The sequence below is a fragment of the Ursus arctos genome, unplaced genomic scaffold (genome assembly GCF_023065955.2).
Source record: "Ursus arctos isolate Adak ecotype North America unplaced genomic scaffold, UrsArc2.0 scaffold_4, whole genome shotgun sequence".
NCBI classification, from domain to species: Eukaryota; Metazoa; Chordata; class Mammalia; order Carnivora; family Ursidae; genus Ursus; species Ursus arctos.
The window spans coordinates 94,489,622-94,503,322 of NW_026623056.1; the positions used below are offsets into that span (position 1 = coordinate 94,489,622).

Sequence of the window (13,701 nt, forward strand, 5' to 3'; positions counted from 1 at the left end):
CCTTCCACTGCCACCTGTGCAGGCGGCTATTGTGGAATCCCGCTGAGAGCAGATGCCCTACAGGGAGGTGCTGTGACCCACCCACAACCAGTGGGACCACAGGGCTATTGCGTGTAAGCTCCAGCCGCCTCCTAGAAAGCTTAGCACTAAAGCCGAGGCCACAACAGCAAACCGATCCAACCCTGGCATGTGCCTCAGGTCCTGACTCCCCTTTGCCTCCCGTGTCTACACTTAATTACTTTTTCAAACAAAGTGAATCATGAATAAAAATTTATATTGCAGATGGAAATGAAAATAAATGAAGATGACAAATTAACCTATAATTAGCCTACCTGCAGAGAGGAGAAAAGAACGAAGAAGCAACAGGAGACAGCATTAATTTTTGAAACATTTTATTGCTTAAGTAAAACACAGATATATGTACCAATATTGATTCTGTCCCGTAAGGAAAAGTACTTTCTCTGAGATGAATTTCCATTGTGAATTAAGGATTTCTAGTTAGAGCATTCCTCAAAGGGAAGATCTGACATTTCCATCATAGTGAATACAGAAATTCTAATATGGCTCCAGCAAAAACTTTCCGGCATAATACTCAAAATCTGTGCCCAGTAACCAAAAATAATTTGAATTCAGTCATCTTGAATGGTTAGCCCAGGGAAAACTTGATTTTGCTTTATCTGAAGTACAGCTGACAAGGCGTACGGCAGTGACTCGACAACTGGGTGTGTTGCTCAGGGCTCCCCACGCAAAGTGCGGTCACCACCTGTCACCACACCACGGGACCGCAGTAGCACTGGCTATCCTCCTGTGCTGTACTTTTCATCGCTGAATCACACATCGTGTAACTGGAATTTCTTAAGCCCCTTCATCTGCTTCCCTCATCCCCCACCCCTTTATTGTTCCCTTCCCCCAGCAACCACCACTTTGGTCTATATTTACGAGTCTGCTTCTGGTTTGTTGAGAACTTGATTTTTAATCAGGCCAGGGTACATAATTTCCCCTCAAATAACTGGAGACACATCTGCTCATCTTGAAACAGTCACTCTCATCCCCTGAAACTGATGAGGTCGTGGCCCAGCGTCTGACATGGTGCCCTAGTGAAGCTCTCAGAAAACCCAGATCTGTGACTGTTCCTAACATGACAGAAAACACAAGTGTGACCTGCTTTGGCCAAAGGGAATCACATGTCTGTTTATTAAGGTACCTGGCCACAGAAGTGACAACATTTTCAGTAGAAAAGCAGATTTTTGTTTCTTATGTTCTGTCCAGTGATGTGGCCATGGCTAGGAGCCTCCCAGGGACAGTGGCCACTTCAAGGAGCAGACCATGGAAAATCACCACCTGGGTTATTGCTGCCCCCGTGGGGGGAGAACATGGGCCAAGAAAAGAAGTGCCAGAGCAAACCTGATAGATTTCAAAGTGATCCCAACAGTTTCTTCAGCCAAAAGAGACGCTCATTTAAACTGTCTGGGAAAAGTGCTGACACTCTACAGGCATCCACTGAACACCCACTACGTGCCACACAGCGTGGCAGCCAGTGGAGCCGGCAGGCTGTCTATGTGTACACACAACCCAGCCCCGCAGGGCTCAGAGCAGAAGCACCACCTTGGGGCAAAGGACAGTCAGTGGAGGAACAGTTTAGACCAAGGCCCAAAGCAGGCAAGCTCTAGGCAGAGTCAGGGACAGCGCTCAAGGCCACGAGAGCTGCAGAGTCAAGGTCACATGGTGCAAAGTCTCAGTGAGGGTCCTCCAGGGACCTCCAGGGCAGAGAATGGCAGGAGCAGGGGAGCACTCAGACATCTGGCTGTCTGATGGAGGACAGTCAGCCAGGAGCACAGCCAGGGGCTGCTGCCAGTCCAGGAGGCGGTACAGAGGAACAGCAGGCAGAGAGGGCACTGGGGTGGGCAAGCAGGCTGAGGCCCTAGGGGCAACACCAGGCCTGGCTCTTATTCTCGTCAAAGCTCCTGGTGACTCCTCACAGCCACACTCCTGGGGAGGCCTGGAGCACGTGAGCCACTTGTTCTCAAAGGTCAAAGGCAAATCCAGAACCCGGGTTTTTCATCCTGAGCCCCAAATCCATGCACGTCAAGCCAAACAGATTTAGAGCCAGAGAGGAATTCGGAAGTTTAGCACCAAAGAGGCATCACCTTGGAAATCCGGCCCTCACTTCTGCTCTGAGCACAAACCGGGACGTGAGAGCTGGCAGCCAAGAGGGCGCCCCCCCAGCATCAGGACGTGAGAGCTGGCAGCCAAGAGGGCGCCCCCCCAGCATCAGGCCTGCCCAGCACAGCTGCTCTGCTGTCCCCGGCACACGGCAGTGCCCCACAGTGGTAACCACCAAACCACCCACGAACACTCACCCCTCGGTACGCTTGGTCTCCCGCCTGTGCCTCTGTCAGCACCAGACACTACAGGCTGCAAACTCGGGAGAGAAGGACGCTGACGCCCACAGCTGGCAGCACTGCCATGCAGCATGGGTGGGCCTGAGGTGTAGGGCAGGGCTGGCAGCCACGTCTGGCTCCCCTTTGAGCAGGCACAGATACTTGGCAAGTCTGCTCCCTGTTCCTTCCTGAGCCCTGAGCGCCTGGGTGAACAGGAAGAACCAGCCTCCCACTGGGCCGTTCAGAAAAGCTGTCACGCCCCTCGGCCCCACAGAGGACACAGGGACAAGCCCAGCGGAGCCGGCTCCTGGGCAGCACCAAGCAGGAGGCCTACGACTCATGGTTCCCCATCCCAAAGACTCAGATATTGGTCAAGAAAGCCCCCCCGCCCCCAGCCCCATAGCAAGGACGAGCGCCATGCCCAGGTACCGCAGAACATGCCACACCTCCTCCAGGATCATGGCTCAGCTTGCTCCTTTCCTCACCTGAGCTCCACAAGCTCTTCTAAGAACTAAACCTGTCCTGACAATCAAGTGTCTAAAGCCCACCAGCCCCGCCCTGCCCCAGGCCCGGCCCCACCCTGCTCAGTAGCTCCACCGACACACGTGCCCACCACCCACCCAACTGCCAGGCGCCCTCAAGGGTGGCCGGCAAGGGCACTCTCCGGGTACAGGTGGGAGAAGCGGCCAAGGGCCCAGATGGGGAACACGTTCCTGTAGCTTGTATAGCTGATGGCACAGGACTTGTTGAAGACGCCGGCAATGTTCTCCTGAAAGAACACAGGGAAATAAGCACAAAGGCTCCACCATGTGGCTAAGGGGCTCCCTGAATGGAAACCCGACAGACAGGTGGACAGCTCCTGGGGAGTCTACGCAGGAACCTCAGCAGGCCGCCCTCCTGCTGCCACCCTAGCTCTGGACCCCTGCCCTGCAGCAAACCCTCCAGCCTGAGTCACCAGCTCCTCACAGCTGTGTCTACCCCAGACTCACCCAAGGGAGGGGGTCAGCCTTATATGACCTTATGACCCCATACCTGCAGGACAGGTGAAGGCTGCTTCTGCATTCCCTGCTGAGTCAGAGCCATCAGGCAGAGCCTGAGGGTGACCAGAACCACCCCAGCACCGGCCCTGCCTCCAAGCCAGGGCTTCATCTACAAAAACAGACCTGCCTCCAACACATGCTCTCACTGGTGGTGTTTATGAATCTCAAATCCCCAAAGCTAAGACCCTGCTCATGAGCACGCCACCAGGGGTCTGGGGGCAGTACAGGTATGCGGAAACGATCATGCAAATCGAAGCTGGTGTTGAGCCTTGGGCTCCTCAGGCCCCCTTGGCATACCTGGGGCCAGTCGCCATTGGGAAGCTGTTTCCGAAGCAGACACCTGACTCCTCTCTCCAGGGCCTCTATGCAGGGATGCCTGGGGGAAGAGGAGGCACTGAACACATCTGCCACCACTCTCTGGAGGAGAGCGCCTCCAGCTACAGCCCAATCTGCACCCTCATCCTCACGCAGCCAGCATGGGCAGATGCGAAATCCCGTGCAATGACCAAACCTGCCCTGCCTGACGCACCTGCCAGGAGAGCAGGCACCACAGGCCACTAGTGCACATTTTCTACCCAAATCCCAGATATTCAGATCCCTGAGAAACACAAAACACAGCACTTGTGGAGCTGGGGCAGGCCGGGTGGGCAGCCCACAAACGTGGCTGGGTGAGGGCCCTGCCTGCTCCAGACCTGCCCCAGTGACCCCTGCCACCAGGTGCTGCTCTTCTGCTGACCCCAGGACAGGAGGAGGGGAATCCTCGTGCCCACCCAGGCCCACTGGTCCTCGGGATCGTCTAAGGGCCACGGAAGTCACATATGCTAATCCTCACTCACCATGGCAAGGAATGACACACCAGAAGGACTGCGGGGTCAGGAGCGATGGGTGGCAGACTGCCCTAGGGGTCCCCACAGACTCGGCTGCTCCCGCTCACACTCACCTAGCCTAACTTTGAGGAGGTTTTAGGAAGATTCCCCAAACGGCCCCAAAGCAAACAGGGCCGCACAGACTGGGACACTGTGCATGTCTGCATGTGCCTGTAACACATGTGGAGACAGGAGAGCCCAAAGGGAGCAGCTGTAGGGACCTGCCTCACCCCACGCTGTGCACACAGGCTTCTTCTCTCCCTTGCAGACAGGTTGGGTGGTCTTCTCAAAGGCAAGCCTCTCTGCAGGAAGCCGGCATTTGGAAAGGCCTATGCCCTTGCCCTGCATGCTCACCTCCACCCACCCCTGCTCAGAGCTCAGCTGCCCACACCCCACCCGAACTGCCCGCTCAAGGCTCAGTGTCCTTCCTCCTCTCGCCCCCACTACTGGGGGATGGGTCCCGCAGCCCCCACCTGACAGCCATCAGCCCCATCAGGGCCCAGCACGTGTTGTGGATCTGTGACGTGGCACTCTGCACGTAGCGCCGCTGCTCACAGGACTCGAAGTCTTCCCCCCAGCCCCCGTCCGCCATCTGCCGGGATAGCAGGAAGTCACAGGCCTGGGAGACCGCCGCACACACAGCCCTGCGGAGACCAGCAAGACGGAGACACTGTCACTCCGGGGAGGCCCCAGCCCGGATCACCACTGGCCAGAACTCCCTGGGGGCACGGGGAGGAGTACCTGGGTGGGGGGGAGGGGGGGCAACCTGCATGCCAGGCCCACCCACCATGTGACGTGAAGGGCACAGAGACACCTCCCTCCCAGATAAAGTGAAAAGCTCTGTGGCTACAGCTACCGCGCTGGCATGACCACCCCCCACCTAAAACGCCCAGCGCAAAGCAGAGCTGGGTGAGGTGGCTGGGGACAGCTCAGACCTGACACCTCCTCCCTTCTCTCAAACCAGCCCAGAGTGGGTCCCACTGGGGGTGGGGGCCTGGGGAGCCCGGAGTGCCCCTCCACACACCAGCTACTAGCCAGAAGCTTCCCAGAGCAGCGAGGCAATGCCTCAGCCCAGTGTCTTTACTGAGCCACCACTGGCTCATGAGCCAGGAATCTCACTGCTTAGAAAAATACAAAATATGCCCAAAACCCAACATCGAAGGAAAAGACACCCCCAGCAGAGTGTCCTGCTGAGAAGAGCCACCCCATCAGGGGCAGACGCCCACACTCACCCACTGCGGTAAGTCTGCCCCATGCAGGCGAAAGCTTCTAGCCCAAACCAGGTGCCGTAGGTGAAACAAACCCCCCAGGAGCTGGAGGAAGACAAAGGAGGACCTCAGCCTTTCAGTCTCGTTCAGAAGGGTGTGGAAAACAACAGGAATTCTGCCAGACTTGTGGGAACATGTTCCATCACGGGGTCGGGGAAGCTGGGGTTATTTTCAAGAAAACCATCCACATGGCCTTCAGCAAGCCACCAACTTGTGTCTTGGGCTTTAAGGCTGAGCAGAACAGACCCGGCCTGGCTCTCACAGGACAGAAGAACTGATCCACACCCGGGGAAGGAGTAATCACAGACACGACCAGGCCCAGGGCCACTGAGCCCTTCCCACACACTCGGCCAAACTGCTTCAGCCACAACTCGGAGCAAACACCACCAGGATGAGGCCAGGCGCTCAGACCCAAACAAGGTCCACCAGAACTCTGTTGCTGGCAGCTGCACTCCCAGAGCCTTGTAGCACAAGGACACAGTGAGCACCACCAGAGCACACCGAGAGCAGAGCCGCCCAACCGCCGGCACACCCGCACACCCAGGAGCTCACTTACCCTTCCCAGGAGCCATCAGCCCGCTGCTTCTGCCGACAGAATTCCAGGCCCTGCTTCAGCGTCTCCCTGGAACACAGAGGGTGCTAATAAACACTGCGGGGAAACAACAATCCACCTACCCCAATTCCACCCATCCTACCGCCTCAGATGAACAAGCATGGTCTCCCTTAAAAAATAGGTAAAAAGAAACCAATGGTCAAGAGGAGAAACACAAAGGTCGGACAGGAAGGGATGAGAGGACACGCACGAGAGAAACAAAGTCGTGGTGACAAGAAAGCAGTGCAGGAGGAGAATGGGGTCAGCGACGGACCCATACTAGAAACAGCTACAGACAGCATCTATTCACCGCAATCACGTCAGTGACACAAGCTTGAGTAGGTATGCAAAATGAAATTTAAAAAGAAATTAAAAATGAGAGAGAAAATGATAGATTTAGAGGACAGAGATCCATCCTAAGTCTGACTGGTTCTCTGAAAAGGCCGGAGGGAAGGTACAAAGACAGCCTCCAAGGTGATCCCCAAGAGGCTTGCTGACAGGTGCTCACGCCCAGGGTATCCCTCCCCTGGAGACTTGTTTCCAAACAGCAGATTGCCGCCAAGCTGACGGGACATCACTTCTGAGACTCAGGCATGGGGAAGTGTAGCTTCCATCTTGCTAGCAGACTCCCTATCCCCTGCTCGCTTCATGAGATGCCATGGAGAGACCCACGTGGCAAAAAACTGAGGGTGGCCTCTAGCCAACACTCAGAGAGGAAATGGGACCCTAAGGCTGACATTCTGCAAGGGAATGGAAACCTGCCAACAACTATATGAACTTGGAGCAGACCCTTCCTTAGCCGATGCTCGGATGAGACTCCAGTACTGGCCGGAGTCCAGCTGAGCCCGGGGGGGCCTGCAGCAGAGGACCCAGCTGGGCCGCACCTGGGTTCCTGACCCACAGAAACTGGGAGGCAACAGACGTGTGTTGTTTGAAGGCACCAAGTTTTAGTCATGTTGTCACTCAGCAAGAGATAACCAATACAAAGGGTGAAGGGACAAACACGTAACACTAGCAATGAAAGAGGGATGTGACCACAGGCGTAGTAGAAACAAAAAGGTTAAGAGAAAATAAGAAAACTTTGTGCAACAGATGTGAAAACTTAGACAGAATGCAAAAATTACTGGGAAAGTAGCTTCTCAAACCACCTCAAGCAGAGAGAGCCTGGCCGGTTGTGCGCACACTGAAGACAGGAGCCATAGATGCAGACTCTGCCCAGAGGAAGGAGTCCAGGACTAGAAGTTTTAAATGGTAAATTCTACTAACTAACCAAGAATGATCCTTCTAATGTGACACAAACTTCTCCAGGGAACACAGGAGGAAAAACACGCCCTCATTACTCAAGAAATGCAAAAGACCGTACAAGAGGGATGAGGGAAACCACAATTTTCAGGCTATCCATGAATGAACACAGATGCAAAATTCAAATCTAAATATTGGGGAACTGAATACAGAAGAAATATGGCAATACCGAGTTAGGCTCATCCCAGAAACAAAGGTGTTTTAACATTAGAAAGATCTACAACATTAACAGATTAAGTATTCTGTTTATCATCTCCACAGAGAGAGAAAAGCCATTTCCTAAAATACAACACCCATTCACAACAGAGGGAGAAAAACAACTTAGCAAATTAGGAAGAAAAAGCTTTGTTAACCTGAAAAGGGGTAACTACCAAAAACCTACACCAAAAATCATTCTAAATGGAGAAAAATTAGAAGCATTCCCCTTTAAGGTCAAGAAACACAACCAAGATGCCACTACCATCACTTCTGCTACACGGGCTTATTAGCCAGGACCGTGAGGTGAGGAAAAACATGGCATTTGCACATGACAGGACGGTCTAGGGAGAAGACCCACAAGAATCCACAACTAATTAGAATATAAAGAGTTGCCCAGATGGATTCACTGGTGATTTCTACATTCAAGGAAGGAATTATACAAAGTCTCTACAATCTCTTCCAGAGATTAGAAACAGAGGGAACATTGCCTGATTCATCCTATGAGGACAGTGTCACCTGAACACCAAAAGCAAAGACACCACAAGAAAGGGAAACCACAGAACATTCTCTCTCAGTAGCATAGACACAGAAACCCTTAAGCGAGGATTAGCAAATCAAATACAACAATGTACAAAAAGAATTATATTCCACCACCAAGTGAGAGTCATCCCAGGTATGGAACGCTGACTGCACAGTCAAAAATCAATCAATGTAATCTATCGAATCAACCAGCTAAACAAGAAAAACCACATTATCAAATCAATAGCTACCAGAGTATTTGACAAAACCTAACACCTATTTATGATCAAAAACTTCCATCAAACTAGGAGGAGAAGGAAGTTCCTCACCTTGAACAAGGATGTCCCTTTCACCACTCCTATTCAACACTGTACTGGAAGTCCTAACCAAGGCAATAGGACAAATACCAAAATAAATGGTACACAGATTGGGGAGGAAGAAATAAAACTATGTCTGTTCACAGATGACATGATTACTTATGTAGAAAATCCCAAAGAATCAACCAAAACACTCCTGGAACTACTAAGCAAGCAAGGTTGCAGGATATAAAACAATTGTATTATATACAAATTATACAATTTGTATGTACAAATACAACAACACAATTATATACAAAAGATAACTCTTTTCTTACCAGCAATGAACAATTAAATTCTGAAATTAAAATCACAATATCAATTATGTTAGAATCAAAAAAAATTAAACACTTAGGTATAAATCTAACAAACTATGTGCAAGATTCATAAGAGGACAGCTACAAAATTATGATGAAAGAAATCAAAGATATTCCCAACCTGATCTATAGATTTAATGCAGTCCCAATCAAAATCCCAGCAAGTTACTTTGTAGATATTGACAGATTCCAAAGTTTATACGGAAAGGTAAAAAAACCCAGAATAGCCAACATATCACTGAAGGAGAACAAAGGTGAAAGACTGACCCTACCTGACTTCAAGACTTGCGATAAGGGGCGCCTGGGCGGCTCAGTCAGTCAAGCGTCTGGCTTTTGATTTCGACTCAGGTCATGATCTCAGAATTGTGACACTGAGCCCCGAGTCGGGTTCTGCGCTGGGCGTGAAGCCTGCTTAAGATGCTCTCTCTCCCTCTCCCTCTGCCCCTTCCCTTGCTTGCTTGCTCTAAAATAAATAAATAAAATCTTAAAAAAAAAAAAAAGACTTGCTGCAGTATCTACAGTAATCCAGACAGTGTGGTATTGATGAAAGAACAAACAGATCAATGGAATAAAACAGACGGCCCATAAATAGACCCACGTAAATTTAATCAAGTCCTCTCGACAAAGGAGGAAAAGTAATTCAACTGAGAAAGGAAACTCTTTTCAGCAAATGATGCAAATACAACTGGACATTTACATGCAAAAAAAACCTAGACACAGACCTTATATCCTTCACAAAAGTCAGCTCAAATGAATCATAGACCTACGTGTAGAACACAAAACTACGAAACTCCTAAAACGTAACATAGGAGAAAATCTAGGCAACCTTGGGTTTAGTGATGACTTTTTGGACACAATCCATGAAAGGAGACGCTGATAAGCCAGACTGCATTAAAACAAGAAACTGCTGCTAACAGAATGAAAAGCCACAGACTGGGAGAAAATCTTTGCAAAATCCATATCTGACAAAGGATTGCTATTCAAAATATATTCAAAACGTCCTACAATGGGACGGCGGGACAACACAATTTAAAAACGTGCAGAAGATCTGAACACACACCTTACCAAAAAAGATATACACACAGCTAACAGATACGTGACAAAATGTTCAACATTACATATCCTTAGAGAATGGCAGATCAAAACAATATACTACTACACACCTGTTAGAGTGGCTACAACCCAAAACAACGACAACAGACACCAAAGGGTACAGAACAGGAGCTCTCATCCATTGCTGATGGGATTGCAAAGTAATACAGTCACTTTGGAAGACAGTTGGGCAGTTTCTTACAAAACTTATATATACTCCTACCATACGAACCAACCCTACGCTCCCTGGTATTTACCCAAATGGGCTGAAAACATGTCCGCACAGAAATCTGCACAGGAATAATTATAGCAGGTTTCTTCATAATTGGTAAAATGTGGAAGATATTGTTCAGTAGGCGAATGGATAAACAATGGCCTATCTGTATACTATTTAGCAGTAAAAACGACAAACTAAACACAGAAACGGGAATCTGGATAACTCAGTCGGTTAAGCATCTGACTCTTGTCCTCAGCTCAGGTCTTGATCTCAGAGTCGTGAGTTCAAGCCCTGCGTTGAAGCCCAGTGTGAAGCCCACTTAATAAAAATAATAATAAAAAAATAAAAAATAAAAGCAGAAACAGACCCATAAATACAGAAAACTGGTGCGAGAGGGGCGGGGGTCAGGGGATGGGCAGAGCAGGGGAAGTAGAGGGGGAGGCACAGCTTCCGTCATGGAAGGAATAATCGGGGGCATGAAAGGTACGGCACGGGGAGCACAGTCAGCAGGACTGTCAGAGTGCTGTATGGTGACACTGGTAGCTACGCTGTGGTGAGCGTATACAGGCTTGTGGAGTCACTACGTGTACTCTAACGTTACGTGTAACTAATGTTCACGTTGTATGTCAACTACACTTCAATTTAAAAAAAAGACTCAGGGGTGCCTGGGTGGCACAGTTGGTTGAGTCTCTGACTCTTGGTTTTGGCTCCGGTCACGGGCTCAGGGTTGTGAGACTGAGCCCTGCATCAGGCTCCATGCTCAGTGGGAAGTCTGCTTGGGATTCTCTGTCTCCCTCTGCCCCTCCCTCCCGTGCACACACTGTCTCCCTCTCTCTAAAAGAAATAAGTAAATCTTGGAAAAAAAGAGGGGAGCGCCTGGGTGGTTCAGTCAGTTAAGTGTCTGCCTTCAGCTCAGATCATGATCCCAAGGTCCTGGGATCGAGTTCCGCATCAGGATCCTGGCTCAGCGGGGAGTCTGCTTCTCCCTCTACCCCTCCCCTCTGCTCATACTCTCTCTCTCTCAGGTAAATAAAATCTTAAAAAAAAAAAAAAATCCAAGCCATGGGAAGACAGGGAATGACCTCAAATACCTATCACTAAGTGAAAGAAGCCAATCTAAAAAGACTAAGTACTGTATGATTCTAATCATGACATTCTGGAAAAGGCAGAACTATAGTGATTCCCAGGGGCTGGGGGTAAGGGGAAGGATGAAAGGGCACAGAGAATTTTTAGAGCATGAAACTATTCTGTATGATAATGATGGACACATGTTTTTACAGATGTGTCGAAACCCACGAAATGCACAACGCAAAGAGGGAGCCTGAATGTAAATCATGGACTTTGGGTGATAATATTGTATCAGTATTCGTTCATCAATCATAAAATAATGAACCAGTTTTTTTTTAAAGCTTTTATTTATTTATTTGGCAGAGAGAGAGAGCTCAGGCAGGGGGAGCAGCAGACAGAGGGAGAAGCCGTTCCCAGCTGAGCAGGGAGCCTGACACAGGACTTGATCCCAGGACCCTGTAGACACTTAACCGACTGAACCACCCAGGCACTCCTAACAAGCCCGTTTAATGCAAGATGTTAATAATTGGGGTAGGTTGCGGGGCGAAGGTGTAAACAGGAACCCTCCACTCATTTTTTCTATAAACCTAAAACTGCTCTGTAAGTGTATTAAATGTTTAAGTTCAACAAATTGGCTAGAAGATCAATGCTGAAATCAATAGCAGAGGACTCTGGGAAGGCGGCCGAGCAGGAGGCACCAGGAAGCTGCCGCCCCCCGGGCACCAACCGCACCGGCAGACCCTTGTCTGCTACATACAACTCTGGAGTCTGTCCAAGGCTTCCAGGAGGAGACTGGAGGGTAAACTGCAGTCAAGCTGGGTCAAGCTCAGCTCCTAGCACAGCAGCAGCGACCCACCTCCCAACCCCAGCCCCTGGGCAGGCAGCCGTGCACCCACTCCTGGAGCACCCTGCACAGAGCTTGCAGCACCTGGAAGGGCAAAAAGGACGCTGTCCTCCAAATAGTGGGCATCTGTGCTCTGCTGCTTCTGATCCCAGCGGCTGCTGCACCCCCCACTCCGGCTGAAGTGACTGCCAGAATTTACATGCTGTTCACTGCAGCATTAGTCACAACGGTCAAAACATGGGAGCAACCCAAGTGTTCCTCAGCAGATGAATGGATAAGCGAAACATGGTCCAGCTATACAAGAGAGGAGTATTCAGTCTTTTTTAAGTGTTTTGTTTTGTTTTTCTGACAGAGAGCGTAAACTAGGGGGAGTTACATAAGGAGAGAGAGAAGCAGACTCCCCATAGAGCAGGGAGCCCAACATGGGGCTGGATCCCAGGACCCTGAGATCATGATCTGAGCCAAAGGCAGACACTTCACCAACTGAGCCACCCAGGCGCCCTGAGTATTATTCAGTCTTAAAAAGGAAGGAACTTCGGACACAAATTACAACATGGGTGAGCCTTGAGGTCATTATACTCAGTGAAATAAGCCTGTTGAGGAAGGTCATCAAAAAGATGTGACCAACAACTGACCCGTGAGCTGGACCCAGGCACTTGGAGGCTCTTCGCCCCCTCTCCTGTCCTGGGGAGGTGGGTTCCACTTACCTTCCCACTCCCGGGACGAGGGCTCCAAGGACACAGCCTTGAGATGGTGATCTAGTGCTGAGAAAACCTGCATGGTATACAGGACTGAGCCCAGGTAGGGCCTCTTTATAAACTTCTATGATCTAGTGGGGGGTTGTGGGGAGGATATCATGGGGGGGAATCCCTTCATGCTTTTGTTGCCCAGGATAAGCCTCGTATGTCAGTTCCCTTTGCTTATTAGAACTGCCCCCACGCACTGGCGGGGACTGCCTCTCTCCGTCTCTCCCTGCCCTCCACACACAATGCTAATTCCAGAGTACACATGGGAAGCTCCCAAGAGGGATGGCAACCAACAGACCCAGTCACAAGAAGACAAATATTCCAGAATTCCACTTGTGTGAGGTACCTAAAATAATCAAAATCATAAAGACAGAAACCAGCATGGTGACCGGGGGCAGGAGGGATGAGGAAATAAGGTGAGCAGGGGCAGAGTTTTAATTTCTAGAAGGAGAGTTATGGGGATGGATGGTGGTGCTGGCTGTACAACACTGTGAACGTAATACCACTCAACTGTGCACTTAAAAATGATTAAGATGATAAATTTTATGTTAGGTGTATTTTAACACAATAAAAAAAGAGAAAAAAGTCAATAGCGTAAGAACGCATGACTCTATATTAATAAATAAATAAACAGAGGCAAAGAAAAAGCTTCTAGAACACCAACTCACTACCCCAAGATCGGGAGTCATATGCTCTACCACCGAGCCAGCCAGCCTGGTAGAACGCCAACTAATTAATACGTATGGAAGGAATGACGATTTTGCAGCCAGCACATGAATAACTGATTCAGGCAAGAATCATCATCAGACAATCAAACAGGCAGAAGTCTGATGAGAAACAGGATGCCTACATAATCTAAAATTTTCTCCCACAAAGAAAAAAACAGTGACTTCAC

The 13,701-nt window shown here is 49.9% G+C and overlaps 1 protein-coding gene across 3 annotated transcripts in view; it reads right to left on the reverse strand.

Annotated features, from left to right (window-relative positions):
• Positions 1–375: 375 nt before the first annotated feature.
• LSS (lanosterol synthase) overlaps positions 376–13,701 on the reverse strand; it is a 32,614-nt gene continuing 19,288 nt past the window's right edge. For all 3 annotated transcript variants that reach the window (XM_057306626.1, XM_026504455.4, XM_057306627.1), the window contains 5 exons: positions 6,112–6,177; positions 5,520–5,600; positions 4,761–4,931; positions 3,719–3,797; positions 376–3,150 (listed from right to left, as the gene is read on the reverse strand). In XM_057306626.1, the coding sequence (XP_057162609.1) occupies positions 3,019–3,150; positions 3,719–3,797; positions 4,761–4,931; positions 5,520–5,600; positions 6,112–6,177 (529 nt within the window). In that variant the 3' untranslated portion in view covers positions 376–3,018. The remainder of the gene's footprint in view (positions 3,151–3,718; positions 3,798–4,760; positions 4,932–5,519; positions 5,601–6,111; positions 6,178–13,701) is intronic.